The sequence below is a fragment of the Crocuta crocuta genome, unplaced genomic scaffold (genome assembly GCF_008692635.1).
Source record: "Crocuta crocuta isolate KB4526 unplaced genomic scaffold, BGI_CrCroc_1.0 scaffold35, whole genome shotgun sequence".
Taxonomy (NCBI): Eukaryota; Metazoa; Chordata; class Mammalia; order Carnivora; family Hyaenidae; genus Crocuta; species Crocuta crocuta.
The window spans coordinates 2,276,198-2,297,343 of NW_027530625.1; the positions used below are offsets into that span (position 1 = coordinate 2,276,198).

At 40.3% G+C, this 21,146-nt stretch overlaps 1 protein-coding gene across 6 annotated transcripts in view; it reads right to left on the minus strand.

Moving 5' to 3' along the window:
- Positions 1–21,146, minus strand: part of GOLGA1 (golgin A1) — a 49,925-nt gene that overhangs the window by 28,578 nt on the left and 201 nt on the right. For 5 of the 6 annotated variants that reach the window (XR_013336106.1, XM_077768219.1, XM_077768218.1 and 2 more), the window contains exons 2-10: positions 20,445–20,494; positions 19,288–19,579; positions 13,326–13,416; positions 11,252–11,326; positions 10,202–10,299; positions 8,792–8,824; positions 5,473–5,601; positions 4,972–5,141; positions 4,373–4,484 (exon numbers count right to left, since the gene is read on the minus strand). Coding sequence is in view for 5 of the 6 variants with exons in the window: in XM_077768219.1 (XP_077624345.1) it covers positions 4,373–4,484; positions 4,972–5,141; positions 5,473–5,601; positions 8,792–8,824; positions 10,202–10,299; positions 11,252–11,326; positions 13,326–13,416; positions 19,288–19,422 (843 nt within the window). In the remaining variant the exon portion in view is untranslated. Of the gene's footprint in view, positions 1–4,372; positions 4,485–4,971; positions 5,142–5,472; positions 5,602–8,791; positions 8,825–10,201; positions 10,300–11,251; positions 11,327–13,325; positions 13,417–19,287; positions 19,580–20,444; positions 20,495–20,955; positions 21,016–21,146 lie in introns of all 6 variants that reach the window. The other variant, XM_077768216.1, reaches the window with a different exon arrangement.

Consider the following 21,146-nt stretch of genomic DNA (forward strand, 5'->3'; position numbering starts at 1 on the left):
TAAATTCAACTAAACTAAAATTAAGAGCATATTTTCACCAGAAGGGACCAAAAGGGAGTGAAAACAAGGCAAAAACTGGAAGAGGACATTTTCAACCCATATAACTGACACAGGAGCATGGCAGCCAGGATATATATAAAGAATTCCTATAATCAATGAGAAAAAGAAAATGCAGTAGAAAAATGGGAAAAGGAACCAATACTTCACAGAAGAGTACAAATGACCAATAAGCATGAAAAGATGTTCCACTTCATTAGTAATATGGGAAAAGCAAATTAAAATCATGTTGAGATAATATTTCATACTTACTAGACTGGCAAAACATAAATGTCTGATAATATCTCCTGTTGGCAAGGAAGGAGAAGAACCCAAGAAGCTCTTCTACATGGCTGGCGGGAGTGTGTGAATTACTACAACTAGTATGGAAGAAAAACTAGGCATTATCCAGTGAAATTGAAAAAGAATAAATCTTTTTTTAAAGATTTTATTTTTTATTATTATTTTTTCATTTTTGAGAGAGAGAGAGAGTGCGATCGAGCGAGCAGGTGAGGGGCAGAGAGAGAATCCCATGAGGGGCTCAAGCTCACCCGATATGGGGCTCAAACTCATGAGCTGTGAGACCATGACCTGAGCTGAAGTTGAATGAGCCACCCAGGTGCCTCTTAAGATTTTATCTTGAAGTAATCTCTACACCCAACGTGGCATGCTCCACTGACTAGGCCAGCCAGGAACCCCCAAACTTTCCACATCTTAAATATACCCTAGAGTAACCTGCACCGGTAGATGAAAGATCATAGCAATCTTGTTTGTAACAGCAAAAGACCAGAAATACCCCAATGCTGATTGTCACTAGGATGGATAAATTTTGGTAACTTCATACTATTTAGCTGAGGAAAGAACAAGTTTTAGCTGCATGTATCCATGTAAATGTTTCTTAGGATTACAACATTGAGCACAAAAAAAACAAAGTTTAGAAGAATACCTACAGCATGATTTAGATAATTTTAACAAGCATGAGAAACAGAAGATATATACTGTTAAGGGATAAAATAATGGTAAAATTATAAAGCAAAAGAAAGGAAATGAAAGTTTCTAGATAGTGTTTACTTAAAAAAAGGAGGGATGCCTGGGTGGTTCAGTCGGTTAAATGTCGGACTCTTGATCTTGGCTCAGGTCATGATCTCAGTTTGGGGGTTCGAGCCCCGCATTGGGGTCTGCACTGACAGCACAGAACCTGCTTGGAATTCTGTCACTGTCCCTACTCTCTGCCCCTCCCTTGCTCAATCTCTCTCTCTCTCTCTCTCTCTTTCAAAGTAAGTAAATAAGGGGCGCCCGGGTGTCTCAGTCACTTAAGTGTCAGACTTCGGCTCAGGTCAAGATCTCACGGTTCGTGGGTTCGAGCCCCACGTCGGGCTCTGTGCTGACAGCTCAGAGCCTGGAGCCTGCTTCACATTCCGAATCTCCCTCTCTCTGACCCTCCTCTGCTCATGCTGTGTTTCTCTCTCTCTTTCTCATAAACATTTTAAAAAATTTAAAAAAAAGAAAGCTCAAACATGACTCATAAAAAAAAAACAAGTAAATAAACTTAAAAAAATTAAAAGAAAAGAAAAAGAAATGGGATGCAACAGTGAATAGTACATGGGAAACCTCAAAAATAAACGTATTAGTGTTTTTAACCTGGGGGTTAGCTGCATAGGTGTTCACTGCTGTGTTATACTCCCTACCTTACTTACATTAAAAATGTTATATCTATTCAATAATGATCAAAATAAGACAATGCACTCCAAACTCATGATCTTCATGTTAAAATTGTCCTTCCTCTGGTGCTCTTAACACAATGACTAACACTATCAGCCACTCAGTTGATCAATCCAGAAACCTGAAACCATCACCAAAACGTCCTTTTCTCTCGCTCCTCTTCTACATCCACTGCAGCAGCAAGTGGGTCAGTCTCCTCACTGTTTCATAAACTCTGTCTACTCCATTCTCTTCACCACTCTTGTCAAAGCTGCCATCTTATGCCTGAACAGGTGCAAGAGCTTCCTAACTGGACACCCATCCAACATTTCCTCCTAAATCAATCTATTCTTCTCTCACTTCACTCAGTGTGTACTTTCTTCCAGTTCTCTGAATGTGCTAATCCTTCTCCTGCTTCAAGGTTTCTGGGTTTCTGGTTCAGAGTGCTCCTTGCTTAAAATTCTTTCCCACTGTCCCTCCCCCTCCGCAGCTCAAGTGTTATTTCCTCAGAGGAAGTGCTTGTGGACCCCCAAGGCTAGATGAGATCTGATGCCATTAAAGGACCCTGCAATATCCTGTAGTTTTGCGTCACAGCACGCATCATGGTTTGTAATTATATATTTATGTGATTACTGATTAATATCTTACTTTCCCTCTAGACTAGAAGTTCCACAAAGGCAAGTGCGGCGTCTGTCTTGCTCACCATAGGGTTTCCTTTTTTTTTAAAAAGGTTTTTTTTTTAATGTTTTATTTATTTCTGAGAGAGAGAGAGACAGCGTGAGCAGGGGAGGGTTAGAGAGAGAGAGGGAGACACAGAATCTGAAACAGGCTTCAGGCTCTGAACTAGCTGTCAGCACAGAGCCCGACATGGGGCTCAAACCCANTCATGGGGTCTGAACCCACAATGCCGAGATCAAGAGCCACACGTTCCACTGAATGAACCAGTCAGGCGCCCTTGCTCACCACAGTATTTCTAACACCCAGCACAGAGCACTGAACTTTGCATATAGAAAGGCTCAAATTATATTTTTAGAATGAACGAGGGAACTTATTAGTGTAACCACAGTCTAGAAAATTAGTTTTTCCAATTATGAAATGGATGGATGGTTTTTTTAATGTTTATTTTTGAGAGAGGGAGAGAGACAGCACTAGTGGGGGAGGAACAGAGAGAGATACACAAAATCCTAAGCAGGCTCAAGGCTCCAGACTCTAAGCTATCAGTACAGAGGCCGACATGGCGCCTGAACTCACAAAGTGTGAGATCATGACCTTAGCCGAAGTCAGATGCTCAACCACCCAGGTGCCCCTGAGCCACGTAGGTGCCCCTGAAATGGAAGGATGATTCTAATTGCTACCAAAGGGTCTCTTGAATCCCAAAATTTGTGTTATCTCCTTTACTCCCATATGTTCTATGCCCTTCTGCTCTCTCTGCCTCCTGCTGTACTACCCATCTTTGAAATTCCAGTTTTTCCAGGAAGAGTTCCTTGACTCCTGTGCTGGAAATGCACACCATTCCTATGGCATATCTTCTGCACTAGAAAATCTATGTCAGTTATTTGGGGACTTGCTGAGTTGAGAATTTCTTTTCTTGTGGTCACAGGAGGTTTGAGTTCTATAATGAAACTGTAAGTCTCTGAGAGAAAACACTAAGGGTCTAGATTTTCAGTTCACTGAGGGTAGAGGCCTTGTATCATACTCATTCATTTATGTAAGGTCGGCTTACTGGGTGATCTCCATTGTGAGGCAACAAAGTCGAGTAGCACAAGCAAGCGTTCCGCACAAACATGAGTTTCGGAGTAAGACTTGGGTTAGAATCCAGCTTTGTCACTTATTGCAACTTAGTTTTGAACTCCTGAACAAAGTATATAACCTCTCTCAGGTTCCATCTGGGTATCTGTAGGTATGCTATGACTCCTATTTACACAAACACATGCTCTTAAGGCTTTGTTGCACTTGAGATTAGCAGTGCTCAGGGTTGAGGGTAGAGTCTGTGGTACCAGCCGCCAGGGGATGCTCTGTCAGATGATGGGAAGGGGTGGATTGTCAATGCCTGAAGGATGCTGCTGGCATTAAGAATGCAGGGGCCAGAAAAGCTAAATGTCCTGCAATGCAAGGGACAATCATACAATTATTCTATTCAAAATGGTGAGAAGAAACATACCACCGAGAAACACTACTCTACTGTCAATAACAATAATTTTTATTCTTCTTTACAGTCTCAAAGCTTAGCCCGCACCTGTAATAGGAGGGCAATAAATGTTGGCCCAACGAACAAATGGAATGTAATGATTATCATTTTGAACTGGATTAGGCCCTATCATCCATGACGGTTACATTTTCTTATGTTTGGGGTCCACCGTGTAGTAATTTAAGACCAACGTGAGCAGATCAAATGGCGTGCTTTGAGAATTCCAGCCAAGACAATACTGACCTCTTCTGTGAAGCAACCTTTGTTCAGCCATGTGGCCACTTCCACGAGAATGTACCCTGGCTAGACCAGGAAGTAAGGCAATGCAGACAGCATGAGAAACTGAAGTTTTAGCAACCACTCTGAGACTAAAATTTCTGACAGATTCAGTTTCTACCCCATTCATGAATCCTAGCAACCTGGATCTGCTCCTAGTACTCTGCTTACCTTCTGCAAATCCATGGAAAGCTGCTGAATGGATGCTTGGAGCTCTTGTTCCTTTTGCTCCAGGGCTGCGATCTTATTTTCTGCACCTGTTTTTGATGCTGTCACATGATCTCTTCATTGAAAGAAAGCAGACAATAAACACATTTGGAAATTTCATCTAAAGGACACTCTCATACAGGAAAAATACAGATGGCTCTTTATATGTCAGGGCTGCAAACGTTAGCCACGTGCAGATTATCAATGGAAAAGACTCCTTGGCTCTTTCTGAAGCAGAAGCCCAAAGAGAAAAATTCCACCCAGGTTTAAGCAAAAAAATCCCAATCTGCCTTTGGTTACTCGATAGCTTAGAAACAAAAACATAATAAATTGCTTCGCAGGCTTGGAAGCTGAGCTCAGGCAGGTGAAGGGGAGTAAAGGTTTGGGGGGGAAGGGTAGGGAGGCAGAGGGTCCCAAGCCCTGGGCTGGTAAGGACAATCCAGAAGCCTTTGCCAGAACTGAGATCAGAAAGTGTTGCAATGAGCAGTGGAGAAAGGCAGGCAAGCTATAGCCAGAGCTACACTAACACCGCTTCCCATGGGCCCCACAGACCAAGCAAGAACCTCTGTTCTTCCAGCGCTGAGTAGTGTCTCTGCAATTCTTCTAGCTTCTGACTTAAGTCTGATGACATCTGATTGGAGGTTATCAACTCCTCCTGGGTGTGAGTAAGTTCTCTGGTTCGTGCCTCCAACTCTTGCTCCATTTTCCCCAGACTTTCTTCTTTTTTTAAAAGCTGACACAAAGATATAAAGTTTCACTGGGCCACTACCAAGAAATACTACTAAGACATATTTTTAAAAATAGACACCAAAAACTCAAACTTTTATAACATTTTTGTGAGCTTTAAGAGGACTTAAATGCCTAGTACTATAAAAGAAAGAAAAGGAAAAGGACACACATTTCAAACAGAACCTTCTCACTATAATAAGTTGAAAAACATACAAATATGATTAATATCAAAGACTACGAGGGTATGTTTCTCAGCCATTAGAGAGTGAGGACTAGTAAAATCAGAGTAATTAATCATCTCTTCAGTACTCAGCTATGAAAACAAAAATGCGCACCATGTGCTTTACTTTACTTAGCTCCTGCTGCTGGAACCCCTCTAATTCATCCATTTCATCCCTCCTTTGGAAAAGATTCAAACTCTGGTTCTTCATTTCCTGTAACTGAGCAGTCAGAAATCTTTTCTCCTATTTAGAGGAAGAAGGTGATTAAGACACCAGAAATCCATATTATAGAAGCAGAATTTTTTTTTTTTTTTTTTAAAGATTTTAAGTATTCCCTATACCCAATGTGGAGCTTGAACTCATGACTCCAAGATGAAGAGTCATACCCTCCACTGACTGAGCCGGCCAGGCATCCCCAGCAAAATCCTTAATAAGTGAAAATGATTTTTAAAAATCTCATCAAATATATAGTAGACAACTGTAGATAATGTAGACAATGGGAAGCTTTACAGTGATATGACCAAAATGGCCTTTTCTACAAATTTCTTTAAGTTAAAAATAAATGAGTTTTTAAAAAAAATTATTTTATTTTTTTAAGTAATCTTTATAGCCAATGGGGGGCTCAATCTCATGACCCTGAGATCAGAGTTATGTGCTCTACTGAGTCAAATAGGTGTCCCCCAAAAATAAATGTTTTAAATGATGGCTGTGAATAAGGGGAATAAGAGCAACTATTTCTTAACACTTTAAAGTTTTTAAGTTTGAGGGGCGCCTGGGTGGCTCAGTCGGTTGAGCGTCTGACTTTCAGTCAGGTCATGATCTCACGGTTCGTGGGTTCAAGCCCCGTGTCAGGCTCTGTGCTGACAGCTCGGAGCCTGGAGCCTGCTTGAGATTCTGTGTCTCTTCTCTCTGCCTCTCCCCTGCTCACACTCTCTCTCTCAAAATAAATAAACATTAAAAAAAAAAAAAGTTCTTAAGTGTGATCAGAAATTCCAGATATCCATCTTACACATCTATTCTCGGTGACATACTGAACTGGTTGAATGGTATGAATAACTGGTGTAAGATTGAGTACCCTGAAAAAATGAGATGCATTTAAATAGAACTGATGTCAGCAATTTCAGTTAGGATGTCAACAAACTTTAGACATGACCGTGACTGGTGTCAGCAGGTTACAATCTACTAATGACAGCTTCCCAACCAAGATAGATTCTCTTAAGAACAAACCCTGCCTGCTGCTGCAATTTCCAATTCCTGATTGAAAAGAAATCAAAATAGTCTAAAAATAACATTTCCAAAAATTACAGGCTTCAAAGACCTACATAGATGTCTCATTGCTCTTTCTAGATCTAAAATACTTCTCAATCCCTCCTTTGGTGGAGAAGTGGGGGGGGGGGGGCTTGCCTCAGTGAGTGGAAGTAGGTTTTATTTAGTTCAGTCCTACATGTATCCCCCTGCACCATAATTTTAAAAGATATCAATGAGAATTTCAACTGCTACAATCTTCGGAGTTTAAGAAAAGTTTAACCTAACCCATACCTCCATATTTAAGACGACTATCATTAATACCATGTTCAGACTTTTTCTTAATGTCTATTTTTGAGAGAGAGAGAGAGAGCGAGCACGTGCGCAAGCGGGGGAGGGGCAGAGAGAGACAGATACAGAGAATCTGAAGCAAGCTCCAGGTTCTAAGCTGTCAGCACAGAGCCTGACACAGGGCTCAAACCCATGAACTGTGAGATCAGAACCTGAGCAGAAGTCAGACGCTTAACTGACTTAGCCACCCAGGCGCCCAGATTTATTTTTTAATGTTTATTTATTTATTTTGAGAAAGAGAGAGAGAGAGAGAAACAGAGAGAAAGGGAGAGACAGAGAGAGTCCCAAGCAGGCTCCATGCTGTCAGCTCAGAGCCCAATGTGGGGCTTGATCCCACGAACTGTGAGATCGTGACCTGAACCAAGATCAAGAGTCAGCTGCTCAACTGAGTGAGCCAGACTCAGATTTTTTTTTCAAGTGCAAGATTCTTTAGGAAATAGCTTGACTTTTCTGTAATTCTTTCCTCGCATAAATACATCAAGCATTCTTTTTTTAAAAATTAATTTATTTTTTAGTGTTTATTTATTTTTGAGACAGAGAAAGACAGTGCAAGTGCGGGAGGGGCACAGAGAGAGAGACAGACACAGAATCTGAAGCAGGCTCCAGGCTCTAAGCTGTCAGCACAGAGCCCGATGTGGGGCTCGAACCCATGAACTGTGAGATCATGACCTAAGCCAAAGTTGGATGCTTAACTGATCTACCCAGGCTCCCCAGTCAAGCACTGTTTAACTGATAGCTTGATAATCAGATTTCTACAGAACAGACACAGAGAATTGCTGGTTTAACTTGACATTTTATCCCAAGAATGCAGCAACAATAAAACTCACCTGTTAATAAAATAAATTGTAAATCTATTGTGCAACTAAATAAATCAATCCAAGAAATAGTTTTTCTACCATGAAGAGTAACATAGAAGTATTCAACGAAAACAAAAAAATGAAGTAGGTAGCAGCATATAATTTGGGCTGAGGGGGCTGACTTTGAAATTAAAATGTTTTTCTAACTGTAAGCTTGAAATTTCATCTTCCTGTTCATGTCTGGGAGCCAGGAATACATTACATTAAGCACCTACATGGTGTTACACAAGCTATGATGCTAGAGTAATCAATTTTTCTTATCTGTGTTTAGTCAAGAAGTACTCTTATCTGCTTAATGCTGAGCCTTGAAAAATGCCCTCCTTCTCACCGCCTCCTCAAAAATTATTCCTAACGTTACCACAGTGCCAAGTAGGGCCCCAGTCGGAAACAGATGGCAGTCTCAGATGGAGTATTTTGAAAAGAGTTTAATAAAGGGACTTTTGAAAGCTGTGGGTGGAATTAGAAAACCCAAAGAGATGATGTGTTAGTAGCAGTTGGGCACGAAGGGGCAAGGGATTAGGAGGTCCCAAGAAACCCAGGGATATTCCACTGAAGCTGTGACCTTTGGCCATGGGATACAACCAACCTGAAGGGATCCCACAGGGAGAAGGCGGGGGAAATAAACATTCTGACCATTCTTCTTCTGCCCATCGTTCTTTTGGAGTTCGCCACTGGCAGAAACAATGGGAAGCCAGAGGGCTATGGAGCCCTGCTGATGCAGTTTCTAAGAGCCTTCAGGTACAGAGAGAAAGGTACGAGAGGAGTGGAGAGGATATTGGGAGGGGAAAACAAAAGATATCCTGCATGCCCATCCGGGAAAGGAGAACACATGAGCTTTTCAAGTCAGTATCTAATTATCCAGGACCTTGAGGCCAAGAGGTGATAGAGCCATCTGTACACTGGGTACTGGAGCAACCGTTTTCTCAGCCCCAAGAACAGGCCAACATTCATAGTGAGACAAAAATAAAAGATGAACTAACCTTTTCAAGCTGATCCATTTTTTCTGACCATTCCTAAAACAACAAAAAAAGTATAGTTTCCAGGGAAGAGTATCAGTAACATAAAGATTTTCAGAAAACAAAACCACCTAACTCCCCCTGAAAAACAAGCAAGCAAGCAACCAGAACAGCAAATGTAAGAAATCCCATAAAGTTGGCTTAGTATTAAGAAAGCCAAGAGTCCTAAAAGGAGGAGAAAATGAATTTTACAAAAAATTCTAGAACACAAATAAAAGCCTGCAGATTTTTCTAAGGAGAGCACGCAACAAAGCTGTCATGTGGTGTTCTGAAGCAGCTTTTCAGTTGATCCCTAAGTGTTTTTCCATGAGTGCTGTTATTATTTCTTGGGAGTGGGTAGCTGGGACCTGCTGGGTTGGTAACTCTATGACTGATGTTTAGAAATTAATTTACTGAAGTTGAGGGGGACAGTCTTCACCGGCCCCTGATCATTTTTTCCTTCTTATCTTGATTTTACCAGTATGTTTTGTGCTCTCTGGGATAAGGCATAAGTTAAAGGAAAAAGAATTATGCCCCTTGTTCACAAATCACAGAACAGGAGGAAAAAATAACCATTGGTACAAAAAAACCATATTCTAACTGTCTGCAATCAGAATCCACCAATTTTAGACGATTTCTTCATTTATATACATTCATACCATATTTATCCACTAAGTATTGGGAGTGAGGTCTTTTTCTGGCTAGCAAATGTCCCAGACGACTGATATTCACTTTAAAAGCAACCAACAAGCCAACCACCCACCAACTGTAGATGAAATATATATTTTCTTAACTGAAGCATAATATATTGACCCTGTCTTGATAAATCAAGATGATCACAGTATCTTGATGTTTATCTTAAACTTAAAATGTCACTGAAACATACTTCGTAATTATTGCAGTAGCTAGTAATAGTACTATTTTCCTTTCTTATTCCAGCATCTGTCAATGAATGGTTCTAGTGAGATTCCAGGAGTCCTTTTCTGTTAAGCTCACTGGGGCTTAAGAAACTAAGGTTGAAGGAACTGGGGAAGAGAGGTTAAGAATTATATACATCATAGAAGCTAGTTAGCTTGGAAGCATTTTCCATGATGTATCATGTTTGGGGTCTAGGCTTCAAAACAGGCATTTAGAGGACAGAGGCCGTTTTCCTTCTCTTGGGATATGTGGCCAAATTAGGACACACGATTTCCCTCTCCCTTATACAAAGCTACAGAGAATGATAGAATGATACTGTCACATTCTAAACACATTTCATGATTACAACTCTAAATTATATAGCATTCCTTCTCTCCTAGACTGTAAATATTTTCTACCAGGTTTATGTCATGATTTTTGAAATCATGTCACGAAGTGAAATCTTTCCACCAGTCTGGGGCGTCACATATAAAATACCTGGTCCTTTCTGGCTAATGCCAAAGCCAGTCCTTCTGCCATTTTGGCTCTGTTGGCTTGGAATGTCTCATTCTGCTCTTGAAATTTCCGCATGGAAGCTGTTAACAAAGAGGCTCTATTTGAGATATGGAAATATTGCAGAAACGGCATGACAAACAGCCCAGTGATTACTTTACAACTGTCACCTAACAAAAGAGATCTAGGTCACATAAGTGAATAATGAGACTGGGAAAAACCTGATCCATCTCAAATTTCCCAGAATCTCTGGACCACAGTTGGTTTTTCTGGTGCTGGGTTTTTTGTTTTTTGTTTTGTTTTGTTGGGGTTTTTTTGCTTTCTGTTGTTTTGTTTTTGTAATAAGCACATATATACATTTAGGTAGATGCCAAGAGGTAACATTTTCAATGGCACAATGACAGAACATGAGTTGAGCAGGTTGCCAGAAAACGCTCATGCCTTTGCTAAGTGAAAATTACTGCCGCTCTCAGAATTAAAAATAAAAATCAAAACTTGGCAAAACCAAAAAAAAAACCTTTCTTTTACTTTGTTTACTTAAAAAAATTTTTTTAATATACATTATATTAACAGAAAATAACTTTCTACTTGTTAGCATCTTTCTTGGCTTGAATCCCAAGGAGAATATACGAGTTAGGATAGACTAAAAACTGCTCCACTGTTGGAGGAGTGAAGACAGCTGAAGAGTTTTCCCATTACTGACTCCAGCAGCATGAAGCTACAGATCAAACCAGTCTCCTAATCAAGGTGTGAGGGCCAGGCACACAATTTTAGTAAAATCTAAGGGCAGCCAATAAACTGGATGAAGACAAGCTGATACACACGATGACCTCCTAAGAAGCATGCCCATAATGCAACATAAATAGCAACTGTATGCTTATAAATATCAGACAAATGTTATAGCAACCTGATTAAGAAGTACACTTACAAAGACTGGAGTTACGATGAAGGACAAAGTTATCCATACACTATTGTTTCATTTAAAAAAATATAAACCCTAAGAAGATTGAAAAAAAGCAGGAAAAAAATACGTACAATCCTGGTGTTTTTCTAACGCAATTTCAAGCTTCTCTTTTATCTTCTGCAAGTTTCGGACCTGTTCAGCATAGTCTTGGGTGAGGAGGGTGACGCACATACCAGGAATGGACAAACATCAGGAAAGGAAGTTAATTAAACAAAAAAATGAGTGAAAATGATGATGATTTTCTCAACCTGAAAACCATTGCTGTTAAGGAAAGCTAGGCAGACAGCCTCCCGTTAACAATGAACAACACAGGCAAACAGGTATAGTACAAACTATCCACAGTGTAAATGGTGCATACAAACAGGCAGATTTGTTCAGCCTGGATAGGGAACAAGAACTGGGCCTGATCTGGTCATCAGAAATGGCCTGCTCATTACTTAATTTCGAATCTCAGTTTTCACTTCCCCTTCCAGTATTAGCAGTGGGATAGGTCAAAGGAACTCACTAAGTAGCTCAGTCCATACAACTGAGGAACCATGGTTAGGGCAATAGCAAACACCTTACCACAGTATGGTCTTTACCATGAAAGTACTTAATTCTCTAGAAAAGTCAGCTTCTTTTCTACACAGGAAATGAGCTTCCTATGCCATATGAGGGGTGAAAGTCAGAATTAATTACCTGGGTGGCCAAAGAAGATAGTATGGAATAGTGGAAAAGTAGGCAGGCTTTAGTTCATTTCCCAACTCTGTCAGTCCTTAGCTGAGAGACCTTAAGCAAATTATTCATCCTAAGTATTAGTTTCTTTACTTATCAAAAATGATGTTAATTGTACCTGCTTCAAATGTACTTTAATAAACAAAGTGTTTTAGATGTCTTAATTAGATGGTGCCAGAAGCATTCGACACCGTGTTCAATAAAAGGGAGCTGCTATTATTGTTGTTGTTATTCATACTGAACCCGGAGGAAAATACCCCGGACATCACTGGGCTCAGTAGGTGTCCGTTCTCTTCCCTGTCTCTCCTCTAACTTAAGTCAACTCTAAACTACTCTTCCTTCATATAGTAGTGAAGGCACATGGTATTTTACAGCTTTCTCCCCAACATTAAACAAATGTAAAGTTATTTCACCTCTGTTACTGATATTACTTACAGGTAGGCCTAACAAGATAGTCACAACTGAATTTAAAGAAGACTGTAGTTAAAAGTACGGACTTTAGCAAGCAAATCTGGGTTTGGATCCCAGCTCTACAACCTCCTTCTATACTACTTGTGTGACCTTAACTTCGTTCAGCCTAATAAGGCTGTAGTGAGGATAAAATGAGATCATGGATCAGCTGGGAGCTGGGAGCTGTGCTATGGACCTGTGGTAACCTCACAGACACAAATATTTCACATACAATTTGGTGAATTCTGTAGTCTACTGCTTTCACTCCAATAAAATGTGTATAAGGCCAAGGGACAAAAAGAAACACAGAAGCCATTGACCACTTCACAGGATGAAACTTTCAAAATGTATCCACTGGCAGAAACCAAAATAAAAACTCACAACTCTATCACAAACATGCCCTGCCAGGCAAGGATATGATGGAAGTTGTGTTAACTGTAAACTGCACACAAAAGACATAATGAGAGTTACAGCTTCTATACGGGTGTTGAATATCATTGAAAAGTGGCCTGAAGACCCAGAATGACATTTACACAGGTGATACGTAGCTGCAGCAGGTGGCCATGTAGCACCAAACCTCTGGTGCTGAAGAATCCATCTATTGGCCATTCCTGTAAATACTATTCCCTACCCCTCTCCACTTGAAAGTAAGCTACGCTAACAGGTAAAAGATGGTCATAGATAGTCTATATATACCTTTAATACCTTTTATATCCATGGCTAGAAACGTCAGGAGCAGAAAAATGTAGGTTGTTGGGGTTTTTTTTTTTTAACTTTAAAACTTAGTTTTGAATTTACACTATTTGGTACACTAATAAAAGGAGGGAATGAAAAGGGTACAAATTGCTCCATTTTGACTAAGAAACATGTCAAAATATGTCAACGTGACTATAAGGTTATACTACATGGCTATTTTATATACAGAGAAGATCACCCAAGGCAAGTTTTCTTTGCTTGCTTTTTATGAATTCTTTGACATACCAGAGAGTCTGGCTTCTAATTTCCGTATCTGTTCATTCCTTCTCAAAAGCTGGGATGAAAGATCTTCTCTGGAGCTGCTTCCATCGGAAGCCTGTTGAAATTGACACAAGAAGAGGTCATATTCATACTTGGGTTTTCAGCAGTGTGAGACCCCAGTACTCAACCAGAAGGCATTAAGTCTTATGTTAGGTTTGGTTATAGTTTTTTTTTTTTTTTAAAATGTTTTTTTATGTTTTTTATTTATTTCTAGGAGAGAGAGAGAGAGAGAGACAGCATGAGCAGGGGAGGGTCAGAGAGAGAGGGAGTCACAGACTCTGAAACAGGCTCCAGGCTCTGAGCTGGCAGTCAGCACAGAGCCCGACGCGGGGCTCGAACCCACGAACCGCGAGATCATGACCTGAGCGAAAGTCGGACGCTTAACCGACTAAGCCACCCGGACGCCCCAGGTTTGGTTATAGTTTAATCGTGATCATTGAAGAGCTTCTTAGAGTACCTGGGTCCTAGCTTCTCCACCTGTAAAGTAGAAGCAACACTATCTCCTATAACGTGAAGGAGACAGAAGATGCTAAACTGATAAATTATGTTTGTGAGTATGCATTGTATTGCGATAAGTGGTGGTAAACAAATCCATTGTGATCATATCACACCAAGTACATAAAATACAAAGAATATATTTTCAGTGATAAAAAAGAAAATCACTTTATTTTTTCCAAGGTAAAGTCCTGGGATAAAGTGGAGAAGGTTCTTTAGCAAGGGGTCAAAGGCTGGTGAAGAACTTATCACAGATGTTGAAAAAATTTCAGTATCTTCACCCAAAACGCATCAAGGACTTTAGTTAATAATATGGATTTAATAATCAATATATTAATGAGACATCAGTTTTCCCCAATCTATTTTAAAATGTATGAATACTCCTATTACTTTGAGAACTGCTTACTATTGCTAATAAGTAACTCTATTTTCTATTTTAAAATTTTTAAAAATACAGAAGAGTAGAGAAGACGTTTTAATGAATGTTCTCCACCTACTTTAATAATTGATAACATTTCCCCATATTTGCTTCATTAATTTTTATTTTACTGAGGTACTATACGTAACAGACATTTCATCCTAAATACTTTGATAAACATTTCTACAATTTAAGGTCATTTTCCTCTATAACCACAGTACCATTATCACACCTAACAAAATTTAAAATATTACCTAATACTAGTCTTTATTTATGTTTCCCCATCTTATACCCAAAATATCTTTGTTTAAAAAAATTTTTTTATTTAATGTTTTTATTTTTGAGAGAGAGAGAGAGACAGAGTATGAGCTGGGGAGGGGCAGAGAGAGAGGGAGACACAGAATCAGAAGCAGGCTCCAGGCTCTGAGCTGTCAGCACAGAGCCCGACATGGGGCTCGAACTCACAGAATGAGAGATCATGACCTGAGCTGAAATCAGATGATCAACCAACTGAGCTACCCAGGTGCCCCCAAAATATCTTTAAAGGTGGTTGAAAATTTCACTTTAAATATCCATTTATTTAGAATATTTAGACACTTGCCCAATCCAACATTGATTGAGATGTGGTAAAGTTTATAGTTAAGAGGCAGTCTCTGGAGGCGGAAGGCCTGGGTTAAAGTCCATCTTCACCACTTATAAAACAAGAACCTGGCCCAATTAGTCACCTTCTCTGTGCAGTGATTTCCTCATATGTAAACTATGACGACAAACAGGATCAATCTGAGTTTCTATGAGGATTAAATAAATCAACACTTATCAAGTCCCTAAAACAGAGACTGGCATATAATTAGTTTTAAGACATATCACCTATCATTAGTAGCAGAAATGATGATTATCACTGTTTAGTGAGACATTGTGCTATGCATTGGGAACAGAGATGAGAGAGTCCCCACCCAAAATAGCAGCAGCTGAAGCAGCTACTATTATGAAATGGCTGTTAAGAGCCAGGCACTCTGCTAAGTGTTCTATTCACTGGGCAGAAAAGAGCTAACATCACAGGTCTGCGATCACAATCCTTAGCAAGGTCTGCTTGTAATGCTGGCCCTGGACTGGCCTTGGGAACTTAAGACTTTAAAAGGGCTCCCACCATTCCTGATTAAGAATGGTTCACTGTACCTAATCTTGTTTGTGTAAAAAACGTGGTTGATGCAGAACACTCATTTTCCTTTTGGGAGTCTGGAATTGTGGTTAATGCTTGGCAGAGGGTGCCTATGTGAAGAGCCTCCAATAAAGTCCCTGGGCACGGAGTCTCTAATGAGCTTCACTGGAAGTCAATATTTTACATGTCCTGCTACAACTCATTGCTGGGGGAATTAAGTGTGCCCTATGTAACTCTAGGAGGAGAGGACGCTTAGAAGTTTGCACATGGTTTTCTCCAGGCTTTGCCTCAGGAACCTTTTTCTTTTGCTGATTATGCTTTGTACGCTTTGACTGTAATAAATGACAGCAATGAGTAAAACCATGCAGCGTCCTATGAGCCCTCCTAGTAAATAAATGAACCTAGGGATGAACTTTGGGGGCCCTGACACATATATTTTAATAAAGACAGGTACAGTTCTAACCCCATTTTACAGATGTGGAAACTAAGGCACTGAAAAGTAAAGGTTCTTGCCACAAGTCACATAATAACGATGCAGCTGGGAATCAAATCCAGGTCTAACTCCTTAAGCTGACTTTTTTTTTTAAAGTAGGCTTTGTGTCCAGTGCAAAGCGCAATGTGGGGTTTGAACTCATGATCCTGAGATGAAGACCAGTGCTGAGATAAAGAGACAGACACTTAACTGAGTCACTCAGGCACCCCCTGACCTGAGTTTCTAACTGCTACTCTCTATTGCCTTTCATAAGGCTCCCAATTTACTGAGAAACAAGCAAATCACTGCAACAATAGGTGCCATTACAGAGGTTAAGTAGGAACCAGGGGACTAAACTCAGCTTGGAGGGATAAAGGGTAGAGGGGGTGACAAGGGAAGGTTGGGCCAAGGGGGCTTCCTGGAAGTAACATGTAAGCAAATCTTTTGAAAGATGCACAAGTCTGTCAGAGAAACTCAAGACTGAAAGGAAGAGACAAAGGACATTCCAGAGAGAGGAAAACAGCAAGTGCAAAAATTTGTAGGCATGAAGGAATGTTGTCCATTCCAGAAATGCAGTAAGTTCAACATGGATGGTGGACAGGTAAGCTGTGCCAAGGCCATGACAGTTTACCACTACACTGAGTCTGCACTTCATCATGAAGGTGAGGGGGAAACCACTGAGGAGTCTGGAGAGCCATGAGCACATCTGCACTGGGGGATTATTGGAGGCAAAGAACCCAGATAAGCCACCACATTTGTCCAAGAAAGAAAGACAGCTTGAAATAAAATGGACGTAAATGTACTACTAGTAATGGAGTAAAGAGAGCAAGTTTGAGACATTTAGAAAACAGAAACGACAATACTTGTTTACTGGACACCAAGAAATGGAGGGAAGAGTCTAGAATGCTTCCAAAATTTCATGCTGGTGGCTTGGGGGACGGAAGTTGCACATCTGGAGATGGAATTAATGAATTCGGTTTTGTTTGTTTTAGAATTTGAGACACTAGGGGGCGCCAGGGTGACTCAATCAGTGAAGCCACCAACTTTGGCTCAGGTCATGATCTCCTGGTTCAAGAGTTCGAATTTCATGTTGGGCTCTGTGCTGACAGCTCAGAGCCTGGAACCTGCTTCAGATTGTGTGTCTCTCTCTGCCCCTCCCCTGCTCACACTGTGTCTAGCTCTTTCAAAAAAAGAAATAAACATTAAAAAAATATTTTTTAGAGTTTGAGACACTAGAGACATCTGGATGGCTCAGTCAGTTCAGTGTCTGATTCCTGATTTCAACCCAGGGTTGTGGGATCAAGTACAGCATCAAGCTCCTCACTGACTGTGGAGCCTGCTTGAGATTCTCTCTTTCTCCTTCTGCCCCTTCCGCACTTGCGTGTACACTATCTCTCTTAAAAAAAAAAAAAAAAAAAAAGAATTTGAGACACTAGAGGGAAAGCATCCAGTTGGAGAAATATTTGCAGTGGGATATCCAGGTCTGGAGATCAAAATGTGTACATAGTCGGGACGTCTAGGTGGTTCAGCTGGTTAAGCATCTGACTCCAGCACAGGTCATGGTCTGACTTCATCTCAACTCATGGTTCATGAGTTCAAGCCCTGCATCAGGCTCTCTGCTATCAGTGCAGAGCCCACTTTGGATCCTCTGTCCCACTCTTTCTGCCCCTCCCCCTCTTGCAAGCTCTCTTTCAAAAAAAAAAAAAAAATTAAAAAATGTATACACAGTAAGTTCAAATAGATTTAGAAGTCTCAAAGGAAAGTATTTCCTGAATTCAGACCAATGTCTATAACTGGAATACCTTCAAGATGGGAGACTTCATTTAGCATGTCACCATGAAGGGAAAGCAGGTACTGCTGCCACAGAACTCAGCACTGAAACTATATGCTTCAGCCTAGGGATCAGATGTGCATTATATTTCCTGGTAAATATAGCAGCCAACAATTTAGATATGGTAATCTTATTGTTCCATCCCAATAACCTAATAGCTTCTGCAATGTAATCTGACCCAGGACAGGTAGTGTAAGAAAAGAGGAAGACGATTCATGTGACCATGGAAACAACTCAAGTGTCTATCATCAGGAAAAGACAGAGATAAATTGTGGCCTTGTTAAGTGCTGAATCTCAAACAAATGAATCACAGCTTCATGGACACAGCTTCAATGGAAAGAAGGTGAATTAAAAAAAAAAGTAAGTTCAAGAAGACTAAGGCATACCATGTTTATAAATTTCAGAAATAATGCAACATTAAACAAACTGATATAAATATGTACATATCAAAAAATGTATAAATATATACATATCTGGGAGGACATTTTAAAAATCAAGAGAATGATATATACAAAATTTGGGATGGGGTTATCTGGAGGGCAGGAAGGAAGAAAGGGAACTGGGAAGGAGCATACAAGTGGTTTCAACAGGGGGCCTCTGGGTGGCTCAGTTGGTTAAGTGTCCAACTTCAGCTCAGGTCATGATCTCACGGTTCGGGAGTTTGAGCCCCGCATTGGGCTCTGTGCTGACAGCTCAGAGCCTGGAGCCTGCTTCCAATTCTGTGTCTCCCTCTCTCTCTGCCCCTCCCCAATTCGTGCTCTGTCTCTTTCTCTCTCAAAAATGAATAAACATTAAAAATATATATATTTTTAAAACAAACAAACAAACAAACAAAAAAACAAGTGGCTTCAACAGTATCCATAATGTTCTACTTCTCTGGATAGGTGACAGATTAACAAGCATTTATTTTATTTTTATGCTTTATACTTTACATTTGTATTACATACATTCTTTTACATATGTATCAAGCATCATAAATCATTTTTTAAAGAAGTTATCTGACTTAAAGAAGATCCTATCATATGCCAAAAATGAACTTTTGATCCTGAGACTTGACATCCATCTAACACAAGAGCATCTTCACTTTTTTGAAATCTTTCCAAAAACAAAAGTACTTTACAAATAAGGGACATACTGCAGTCATTGGTGTCATCTTTTCATCATCTTTCCCCATAAAATAGTGCCCTCTGGCTAACTCCACACTGTAACTCACAAACCTTGTCAAGCAACAAAGACTTAAAGAATATCTGTCTGCAGAGACAATAAGCCAAGCCTTTTTGAGAAATAAAATATAAAAGAAGATGCACACGGTATAAAAAGAGTAAAAGAGAACAATGCAGAGAATATGAAAAGGACTTGGAAAAAGTAGGAAAAAAAGAAATAGAAAAGCACCTTAGGGTAAGAAGAATCAAATATAGACTCTACATAATCTTGCAACTGTAAAAGAAAATATTTAAAAGAAAATCCAGGCACCCCCTAGGATTCTCTGAAATATTATTTAAAAACATATCAAGACTCTGCCAAATATTAAAAACTAGAGAAGATACTCACAAAGTCATCTCCTGAGTCAGCTCCCATAGAGGCAACCGATTCCTTGCTCACCGACCGTGGGATCCGAGTGGCACCTCCTGGCCTCTGGGCCACAGCAGTCTCTTCTGCTATTTTCTTCTTTAGTTTTGCAAACATTTTCGTTGTGTGGCTACCCTGCACTGATGACCAGCTTTTCAAACCACCACAGTAGTCTAGTGCTTAGGCCAGCAACCAGGACTTCAGAGATTGGTGCCTAAAAAGTTCCAGACATCCAAGAGCGTTGCATTTCCACTTAAATTATGGAACACAGTATCTATCAGACGAAACAGAGATCTAAGTGAAACACAGGAGCAATTTCACAACTGAGTTGCTACGGTAAACTTCAGGTTTCAAAATGAAGTTTCCTAATTTTACATGTACATTTAACAGAACACAATTGCTAAACATTGAAAAAGCACCCAGGTGCTTCACATTCATAAACAGGTAAGGAAATCCAGTCTTGAGGTGGTGAGGTAATCTGCCAAAGACTGTGTGGTTAAGTGGCAGGGCTAGTACTTGAACTCAGGACTCTGACTCACAAGTCCTTACTCTTTCTTTACTACACCACGTTGGCTATAGCATATAAGACATGTTAGTAAAATTTTCCAGGGTACACATTAACATCACATCATGGCTTGGAATCCTTCCCCCGATATTAAGTTTAACTACAATTCACTTTTTTTTTTTTTTAGGATGAAGACAAAAATATGTAACTCAGTATGGGGATAAAGGTATAACATTCTAATGTTCTAGGATGGTTTGCAATCAGCTGTTGACTAGAAAAAGCTGACAACCTGGGGAAAGAAAACAACCCACAAGCCAGACACTTTAGCACATAGGCACCAGATACCCTTACACATTTCCTGGAAAAGCTGCATGGTTCTCTTTAAGGGTGATTAAAATGACCTGAAATCAGTTTTGTCTTCAGAATGTTTTACATGACATTCAACATGAGACTCAAATGTCGTTTCCTCCCAGTATTGTATGAAACTAATATTCTGGTTCCAACCTTGATTTCTATCCATATTTTGCAGAAGATACCTAAGCTCTGCCCTAAGATCTACAAATGACTTCTTACCACTTCAGATTATCCATTTAAGTTTGTACAGTTCTTCAGTGTCTATAAACCACCTACTCACCTGGCTTATGTGCCAGATTTAAAACAGCTTGGAGGTCAAAGCATTCTGTCCTGCATGAAAACAAAGATAAAATGCATTGGGTATTTCAAGTGTAAGGCCAAAATGTTGAGGGGAAATGGAAGAGGAGGGAGTGAGGATTAACTAGGGGACAGAGGGGAGAATCTGTCTCTGCCACAATCCTCAGTGGGCAACCTTCCTTCATCCTGGTCTCCTTTGCATCTGTGATCTTTCCAAGAGCTGCACTAACAGGCACAAAGAATAGACTCTCATTGGTGCCTAAACTCACTTCACCTTGGGAGCCCTGGGCAAAGCCAACTTGAATGATATTAAGGTTTCCCAGGGCCAGTATTTATTTCTCAGTTGATTCCGACAGTCCCACATTGTTTGTTTACCTGGCCAGACACGAGACTGTCTAGTCACAGAGACTTGACTCACACTAAGAACGTCGCTGAGAAGAAGAATGGCTAAATTGGGTAAAAGCTGCCTAACGCCCAGGGAGGCAGGCAGGTACCTGCTAAGGCAGTCTGGATCCCACTCACTCCGGCTCCTTCGAGAACCGCCCGCATTTGGACTGTCAGAGAAGGTAGGGACACAATGTATCTCCCATTTGACAGCAAGGAAACTGAGACCCGGAGAGGAGTGACTTGTCCAGGGTCGCTCGGCGGGGGGACTCCTGAAACTATAGGCTCCAGAGACCCAGGC